This window comes from Salmo salar, chromosome ssa26, assembly GCF_905237065.1.
Source record: "Salmo salar chromosome ssa26, Ssal_v3.1, whole genome shotgun sequence".
NCBI lineage: Eukaryota > Metazoa > Chordata > Actinopteri > Salmoniformes > Salmonidae > Salmo > Salmo salar.
This window is the reverse complement of record NC_059467.1, coordinates 54,036,487-54,046,486: the sequence shown is the minus strand read 5'-3', so window position 1 is coordinate 54,046,486 and position 10,000 is coordinate 54,036,487. Positions and strand designations below refer to the sequence as shown.

General features: G+C 46.1%; 1 protein-coding gene across 5 annotated transcripts in view; it reads right to left on the bottom strand.

The window, feature by feature from the left end:
• Nucleotides 1-10,000, bottom strand: part of LOC106588126 (palmitoyltransferase ZDHHC7) — a 50,473-nt gene that overhangs the window by 17,892 nt on the left and 22,581 nt on the right. For all 5 annotated transcript variants that reach the window (XM_045709081.1, XM_045709083.1, XM_045709082.1 and 2 more), the window contains exon 5: nucleotides 6,452-6,533. In XM_045709081.1, the coding sequence (XP_045565037.1) occupies nucleotides 6,452-6,533 (82 nt within the window). The remainder of the gene's footprint in view (nucleotides 1-6,451; nucleotides 6,534-10,000) is intronic.

Genomic DNA, 10,000 nt, shown 5'->3' with positions numbered 1-10,000 from the left:
AAACACAGAACCCTCCCATTCCACTATAGGTAGAAACACAGAACCCTCCCATTCCACTATAGGTAGAAACACAGAACCCTCCCATTCCACTATAGGTAGAAACACAGAACCCTACCATTCCACTATAGGTAGAAACACAGAACCCTCCCATTCCACTATAGGTAGAAACACAGAACCCTCCCATTCCACTATAGGTAGAAACACAGAACCCTCCCATTCCACTATAGGTAGAAACACAGAACCCTCCCATTCCACTATAGGTAGAAACACAGAACCCTCCCATTCCACTATAGGTAGAAACACAGAACCCTCCCATTCCACTATAGGTAGAAACACAGAACCCTCCCATTCCACTATAGGTAGAAACACAGAACCCTCCCATTCCACTATAGGTAGAAACACAGAACCCTCCCATTCCACTATAGGTAGAAACACAGAACCCTCCCATTCCACTATAGGTAGAAACACAGAACCCTCCCATTCCACTATAGGTAGAAACACAGAACCCTACCATTCCACTATAGGTAGAAACACAGAACCCTCCCATTCCACTATAGGTAGAAACACAGAACCCTCCCATTCCACTATAGGTAGAAACACAGAACCCTCCCATTCCACTATAGGTAGAAACACAGAACCCTCCCATTCCACTATAGGTAGAAACACAGAACCCTCCCATTCCACTATAGGTAGAAACACAGAACCCTCCCATTCCACTATAGGTAGAAACACAGAACCCTCCCATTCCACTATAGGTAGAAACACAGAACCCTCCCATTCCACTATAGGTAGAAACACAGAACCCTCCCATTCCACTATAGGTAGAAACACAGAACCCTCCCATTCCACTATAGGTAGAAACACAGAACCCTCCCATTCCACTATAGGTAGAAACACAGAACCCTCCCATTCCACTATAGGTAGAAACACAGAACCCTCCCATTCCACTATAGGTAGAAACACAGAACCCTCCCATTCCACTATAGGTAGAAACACAGAACCCTCCCATTCCACTATAGGTAGAAACACAGAACCCTCCCATTCCACTATAGGTAGAAACACAGAACCCTCCCATTCCACTATAGGTAGAAACACAGAACCCTCCCATTCCACTATAGGTAGAAACACAGAACCCTCCCATTCCACTATAGGTAGAAACACAGAACCCTCCCATTCCACTATAGGTAGAAACACAGAACCCTCCCATTCCACTATAGGTAGAAACACAGAACCCTACCATTCCACTATAGGTAGAAACACAGAACCCTCCCATTCCACTATAGGTAGAAACACAGAACCCTCCCATTCCACTATAGGTAGAAACACAGAACCCTCCCATTCCACTATAGGTAGAAACACAGAACCCTCCCATTCCACTATAGGTAGAAACACAGAACCCTCCCATTCCACTATAGGTAGAAACACAGAACCCTCCCATTCCACTATAGGTAGAAACACAGAACCCTCCCATTCCACTATAGGTAGAAACACAGAACCCTCCCATTCCACTATAGGTAGAAACACAGAACCCTCCCATTCCACTATAGGTAGAAACACAGAACCCTCCCATTCCACTATAGGTAGAAACACAGAACCCTCCCATTCCACTATAGGTAGAAACACAGAACCCTCCCATTCCACTATAGGTAGAAACACAGAACCCTCCCATTCCACTATAGGTAGAAACACAGAACCCTCCCATTCCACTATAGGTAGAAACACAGAACCCTCCCATTCCACTATAGGTAGAAACACAGAACCCTCCCATTCCACTATAGGTAGAAACACAGAACCCTCCCATTCCACTATAGGTAGAAACACAGAACCCTCCCATTCCACTATAGGTAGAAACACAGAACCCTCCCATTCCACTATAGGTAGAAACACAGAACCCTCCCATTCCACTATAGGTAGAAACACAGAACCCTCCCATTCCACTATAGGTAGAAACACAGAACCCTCCCATTCCACTATAGGTAGAAACACAGAACCCTCCCATTCCACTATAGGTAGAAACACAGAACCCTCCCATTCCACTATAGGTAGAAACACAGAACCCTCCCATTCCACTATAGGTAGAAACACAGAACCCTCCCATTCCACTATAGGTAGAAACACAGAACCCTCCCATTCCACTATAGGTAGAAACACAGAACCCTCCCATTCCACTATAGGTAGAAACACAGAACCCTCCCATTCCACTATAGGTAGAAACACAGAACCCTCCCATTCCACTATAGGTAGAAACACAGAACCCTCCCATTCCACTATAGGTAGAAACACAGAACCCTCCCATTCCACTATAGGTAGAAACACAGAACCCTCCCATTCCACTATAGGTAGAAACACAGAACCCTCCCATTCCACTATAGGTAGAAACACAGAACCCTCCCATTCCACTATAGGTAGAAACACAGAACCCTACCATTCCACTATAGGTAGAAACACAGAACCCTACCATTCCACTATAGGTAGAAACACAGAACCCTCCCATTCCACTATAGGTAGAAACACAGAACCCTCCCATTCCACTATAGGTAGAAACACAGAACCCTCCCATTCCACTATAGGTAGAAACACAGAACCCTACCATTCCACTATAGGTAGAAACACAGAACCCTCCCATTCCACTATAGGTAGAAACACAGAACCCTCCCATTCCACTATAGGTAGAAACACAGAACCCTCCCATTACACTATAGGTAGAAACACAGAACCCTCCCATTCCACTATAGGTAGAAACACAGAACCCTCCCATTCCACTATAGGTAGAAACACAGAACCCTCCCATTCCACTATAGGTAGAAACACAGAACCCTCCCATTCCACTATAGGTAGAAACACAGAACCCTCCCATTCCACTATAGGTAGAAACACAGAACCCTACCATTCCACTATAGGTAGAAACACAGAACCCTCCCATTCCACTATAGGTAGAAACACAGAACCCTCCCATTCCACTATAGGTAGAAACACAGAACCCTACCATTCCACTATAGGTAGAAACACAGAACCCTCCCATTCCACTATAGGTAGAAACACAGAACCCTCCCATTCCACTATAGGTAGAAACACAGAACCCTACCATTCCACTATAGGTAGAAACACAGAACCCTCCCATTCCACTATAGGTAGAAACACAGAACCCTACCATTCCACTATAGGTAGAAACACAGAACCCTCCCATTCCACTATAGGTAGAAACACAGAACCCTCCCATTCCACTATAGGTAGAAACACAGAACCCTACCATTCCACTATAGGTAGAAACACAGAACCCTACCATTCCACTATAGGTAGAAACACAGAACCCTACCATTCCACTATAGGTAGAAACACAGAACCCTCCCATTCCACTATAGGTAGAAACACAGAACCCTCCCATTCCACTATAGGTAGAAACACAGAACCCTCCCATTCCACTATAGGTAGAAACACAGAACCCTCCCATTCCACTATAGGTAGAAACACAGAACCCTCCCATTCCACTATAGGTAGAAACACAGAACCCTCCCATTCCACTATAGGTAGAAACACAGAACCCTCCCATTCCACTATAGGTAGAAACACAGAACCCTCCCATTCCACTATAGGTAGAAACACAGAACCCTACCATTCCACTATAGGTAGAAACACAGAACCCTACCATTCCACTATAGGTAGAAACACAGAACCCTCCCATTCCACTATAGGTAGAAACACAGAACCCTCCCATTCCACTATAGGTAGAAACACAGAACCCTCCCATTCCACTATAGGTAGAAACACAGAACCCTACCATTCCACTATAGGTAGAAACACAGAACCCTCCCATTCCACTATAGGTAGAAACACAGAACCCTCCCATTCCACTATAGGTAGAAACACAGAACCCCTCCCATTACACTATAGGTAGAAACACAGAACCCTACCATTCCACTATAGGTAGAAACACAGAACCCTCCCATTCCACTATAGGTAGAAACACAGAACCCTACCATTCCACTATAGGTAGAAACACAGAACCCTCCCATTCCACTATAGGTAGAAACACAGAACCCTCCCATTACACTATAGGTAGAAACACAGAACCCTACCATTCCACTATAGGTAGAAACACAGAACCCTCCCATTCCACTATAGGTAGAAACACAGAACCCTCCCATTACACTATAGGTAGAAACACAGAACCCTACCATTCCACTATAGGTAGAAACACAGAACCCTCCCATTCCACTATAGGTAGAAACACAGAACCCTCCCATTCCACTATAGGTAGAAACACAGAACCCTCCCATTCCACTATAGGTAGAAACACAGAACCCTACCATTCCACTATAGGTAGAAACACAGAACCCTACCATTACACTATAGGTAGAAACACAGAACCCTCCCATTACACTATAGGTAGAAACACAGAACCCTCCCATTCCACTATAGGTAGAAACACAGAACCCTCCCATTCCACTATAGGTAGAAACACAGAACCCTCCCATTCCACTATAGGTAGAAACACAGAACCCTCCCATTCCACTATAGGTAGAAACACAGAACCCTCCCATTCCACTATAGGTAGAAACACAGAACCCTACCATTCCACTATAGGTAGAAACACAGAACCCTCCCATTCCACTATAGGTAGAAACACAGAACCCTCCCATTCCACTATAGGTAGAAACACAGAACCCTACCATTCCACTATAGGTAGAAACACAGAACCCTCCCATTACACTATAGGTAGAAACACAGAACCCTACCATTCCACTATAGGTAGAAACACAGAACCCTCCCATTCCACTATAGGTAGAAACACAGAACCCTACCATTCCACTATAGGTAGAAACACAGAACCCTACCATTCCACTATAGGTAGAAACACAGAACCCTCCCATTCCACTATAGGTAGAAACACAGAACCCTCCCATTCCACTATAGGTAGAAACACAGAACCCTCCCATTCCACTATAGGTAGAAACACAGAACCCTCCCATTCCACTATAGGTAGAAACACAGAACCCTCCCATTCCACTATAGGTAGAAACACAGAACCCTCCCATTCCACTATAGGTAGAAACACAGAACCCTACCATTCCACTATAGGTAGAAACACAGAACCCTACCATTCCACTATAGGTAGAAACACAGAACCCTCCCATTCCACTATAGGTAGAAACACAGAACCCTCCCATTCCACTATAGGTAGAAACACAGAACCCTCCCATTCCACTATAGGTAGAAACACAGAACCCTACCATTCCACTATAGGTAGAAACACAGAACCCTCCCATTACACTATAGGTAGAAACACAGAACCCTCCCATTCCACTATAGGTAGAAACACAGAACCCTACCATTCCACTATAGGTAGAAACACAGAACCCTACCATTCCACTATAGGTAGAAACACAGAACCCTCCCATTACACTATAGGTAGAAACACAGAACCCTCCCATTACACTATAGGTAGAAACACAGAACCCTACCATTCCACTATAGGTAGAAACACAGAACCCTCCCATTACACTATAGGTAGAAACACAGAACCCTACCATTCCACTATAGGTAGAAACACAGAACCCTCCCATTCCACTATAGGTAGAAACACAGAACCCTACCATTCCACTATAGGTAGAAACACAGAACCCTCCCATTACACTATAGGTAGAAACACAGAACCCTCCCATTACACTATAGGTAGAAACACAGAACCCTCCCATTCCACTATAGGTAGAAACACAGAACCCTACCATTCCACTATAGGTAGAAACACAGAACCCTACCATTACACTATAGGTAGAAACACAGAACCCTCCCATTACACTATAGGTAGAAACACAGAACCCTACCATTCCACTATAGGTAGAAACACAGAACCCTCCCATTCCACTATAGGTAGAAACACAGAACCCTCCCATTCCACTATAGGTAGAAACACAGAACCCTCCCATTCCACTATAGGTAGAAACACAGAACCCTCCCATTCCACTATAGGTAGAAACACAGAACCCTACCATTCCACTATAGGTAGAAACACAGAACCCTCCCATTCCACTATAGGTAGAAACACAGAACCCTCCCATTCCACTATAGGTAGAAACACAGAACCCTCCCATTCCACTATAGGTAGAAACACAGAACCCTCCCCATTCCACTATAGGTAGAAACACAGAACCCTCCCATTCCACTATAGGTAGAAACACAGAACCCTCCCATTCCACTATAGGTAGAAACACAGAACCCTACCATTCCACTATAGGTAGAAACACAGAACCCTCCCATTCCACTATAGGTAGAAACACAGAACCCTCCCATTCCACTATAGGTAGAAACACAGAACCCTACCATTCCACTATAGGTAGAAACACAGAACCCTCCCATTCCACTATAGGTAGAAACACAGAACCCTACCATTCCACTATAGGTAGAAACACAGAACCCTACCACAGTGAACGTAGCAGTAAACAGTACCTACCATTCCACTGGTCATGGACACAGCTGTAGACCTGTAGGAAACTGAGGCAGAGGGCGTAGACAGAGATCAGAGCTATGTACATCTGAAGGGAGGAGAGAGGAAGGAGGAGAGAAGGGAGGAGAGAGGAAGGAGAGAGTCAGGGAAAGGAGAGGGATAGGGGAAGGAGGAGAGAAGGGAGGAGAGAGGAAGGAGGAGAGAAGGGAGGAGAGAGGAAGGAGAGAGGAAGGAGGAGAGAGGAAGGAGGAGAGAAGGGAGGAGGAGAGAAGGGAGGAGGAGAGAAGGGAGGAGAGAGGAAGGAGAGAGGAAGGAGAGAGGAAGGAGAGAGTCAGAAAGGAGAGGGATCGGGGAAGGAGGTAAAGAGAGGAATGGTAAGGTGGGGGAGAGAGAGAGAGAAAGATGGAACAGGAGAGAGTAGAAAGGGAAAAGTGAGCGGGAGGAAGAGAGAGAAGGGAAGACAGAAAGAGAGGTGGAGAGGAAGAGGGAGAGAGGGGGAGAGAGAAAAACAGTGAATAAAAGGTTATTACCCACACAGACACTGGATTAGATAAACAGCAACAACAACACCACAGCACTGAGGTACGGTAGGACTTGACATAAGGTACAGTCAGGAAGGATTCTCCCTACACTGAGGTATGGTAGGACTTGACATAAGGTACAGGAAGGATTCCCCCTACACTGAGGTACGGTAGGACTTGACATAAGGTACAGTCAGGAAGGATTCTCCCTACACTGAGGTACGGTAGGACTTGACATAAGGTACAGGAAGGATTCCCCCTACACTGAGGTATGGTAGGACTTGACATAATAAGGTACAGTCAGGAAGGATTCTCCCTACACTGAGGTACGGTAGGACTTGACATAATAAGGTACAGTCAGGAAGGATTCTATCCTACACTGAGGTACGGTAGGACTTGACATAAGGTACAGTCAGGAAGGATTCCCCCTACACTGAGGTACGGTAGGACTTGACATAAGGTACAGTCAGGATTCCCCCTACACTGAGGTATGGTAGGACTTGACATAAGGTACAGTCAGGAAGGATTCTCCCTACACTGAGGTACGGTAGGACTTGACATAAGGTACAGTCAGGAAGGATTCTCCCTACACTGAGGTACGGTAGGACTTGACATAAGGTACAGTCAGGAAGGATTCCCCTACACTGAGGTACGGTAGGACTTGACATAAGGTACAGTCAGGAAGGATTCTCCCTACACTGAGGTATGGTAGGACTTGACATAAGGTACAGTCAGGAAGGATTCTCCCTACACTGAGGTACGGTAGGACTTGACATAAGGTACAGGAAGGATTCCCCCTACACTGAGGTATGGTAGGACTTGACATAAGGTACAGTCAGGAAGGATTCTCCCTACACTGAGGTACGGTAGGACTTGACATAAGGTACAGGAAGGATTCCCCCTACACTGAGGTATGGTAGGACTTGACATAATAAGGTACAGTCAGGAAGGATTCTCCCTACACTGAGGTACGGTAGGACTTGACATAATAAGGTACAGTCAGGAAGGATTCTCCCTACACTGAGGTACGGTAGGACTTGACATAAGGTACAGTCAGGAAGGATTCCCCCCTACACTGAGGTACGGTAGGACTTGACATAAGGTACAGTCAGGATTCCCCCTAAACTGAGGTATGGTAGGACTTGACATAAGGTACAGTCAGGAAGGATTCTCCCTACACTGAGGTACTGTAGGACTTGACATAAGGTACAGTCAGGAAGGATTCTCCCTACACTGAGGTACGGTAGGACTTGACATAAGGTACAGTCAGGAAGGATTCCCCTACACTGAGGTACGGTAGGACTTGACATAAGGTACAGTCAGGAAGGATTCTCCCTACACTGAGGTACGGTAGGACTTGACATAATAAGGTACAGTCAGGAAGGATTCCCCTACACTGAGGTACGGTAGGACTTGACATAAGGTACAGTCAGGAAGGATTCTCCCTACACTGAGGTACGGTAGGACTTGACATAAGGTACAGTCAGGAAGGATTCTCCCTACACTGAGGTACGGTAGGACTTGACATAAGGTACAGGAAGGATTCCCCCCTACACTGAGGTATGGTAGGACTTGACATAAGGTACAGTCAGGAAGGATTCTCCCTACAGTGAGGTACGGTAGGACTTGACATAAGGTACAGGAAGGATTCCCCCTACACTGAGGTACGGTAGGACTTGACATAATAAGGTACAGTCAGGAAGGATTCTCCCTACACTGAGGTACGGTAGGACTTGACATAAGGTACAGGAAGGATTCCCCCTACACTGAGGTACGGTAGGACTTGACATAATAAGGTACAGTCAGGAAGGATTCCCCCCTACACTGAGGTACGGTAGGACTTGACATAAGGTACAGTCAGGATTCCCCCTACACTGAGGTATGGTAGGACTTGACATAAGGTACAGTCAGGAAGGATTCCCCCCTACACTGAGGTACGGTAGGACTTGACATAAGGTACAGTCAGGAAGGATTCCCCTACACTGAGGTACGGTAGGACTTGACATAATAAGGTACAGTCAGGAAGGATTCCCCCCTACACTGAGGTACGGTAGGACTTGACATAATAAGGTACAGTCAGGATTCCCCCTACACTGAGGTATGGTAGGACTTGACATAAGGTACAGTCAGGAAGGATTCTCCCTACACTGAGGTACGGTAGGACTTGACATAAGGTACAGTCAGGATTCCCCCTACACTGAGGTATGGTAGGACTTGACATAAGGTACAGTCAGGAAGGATTCTCCCTACACTGAGGTACGGTAGGACTTGACATAAGGTACAGTCAGGAAGGATTCTCCCTACACTGAGGTACGGTAGGACTTGACATAATAAGGTACAGTCAGGAAGGATTCTCCCTACACTGAGGTACGGTAGGACTTGACATAAGGTACAGGAAGGATTCCCCCTACACTGAGGTACGGTAGGACTTGACATAATAAGGTACAGTCAGGAAGGATTCTCCCTACACTGAGGTACGGTAGGACTTGACATAAGGTACAGGAAGGATTCCCCCTACACTGAGGTACGGTAGGACTTGACATAAGGTACAGTCAGGAAGGATTCCCCCCTACACTGAGGTACGGTAGGACTTGACATAAGGTACAGTCAGGAAGGATTCCCCTACACTGAGGTACGGTAGGACTTGACATAATAAGGTACAGTCAGGAAGGATTCCCCCCTACACTGAGGTACGGTAGGACTTGACATAATAAGGTACAGTCAGGATTCCCCCTACACTGAGGTACGGTAGGACTTGACATAAGGTACAGTCAGGAAGGATTCCCCCCCTACACTGAGGTATGGTAGGACTTGACATAAGGTACAGTCAGGAAGGATTCCCCCCTACACTGAGGTACGGTAGGACTTGACATAAGGTACAGTCAGGAAGGATTCCCCTACACTGAGGTACGGTAGGACTTGACATAAGGTACAGGAAGGATTCCCCCCTACACTGAGGTACGGTAGGACTTGACATAAGGTACAGTCAGGAAGGATTCCCCCCTACACTGAGGTATGGTAGGACTTGACATAA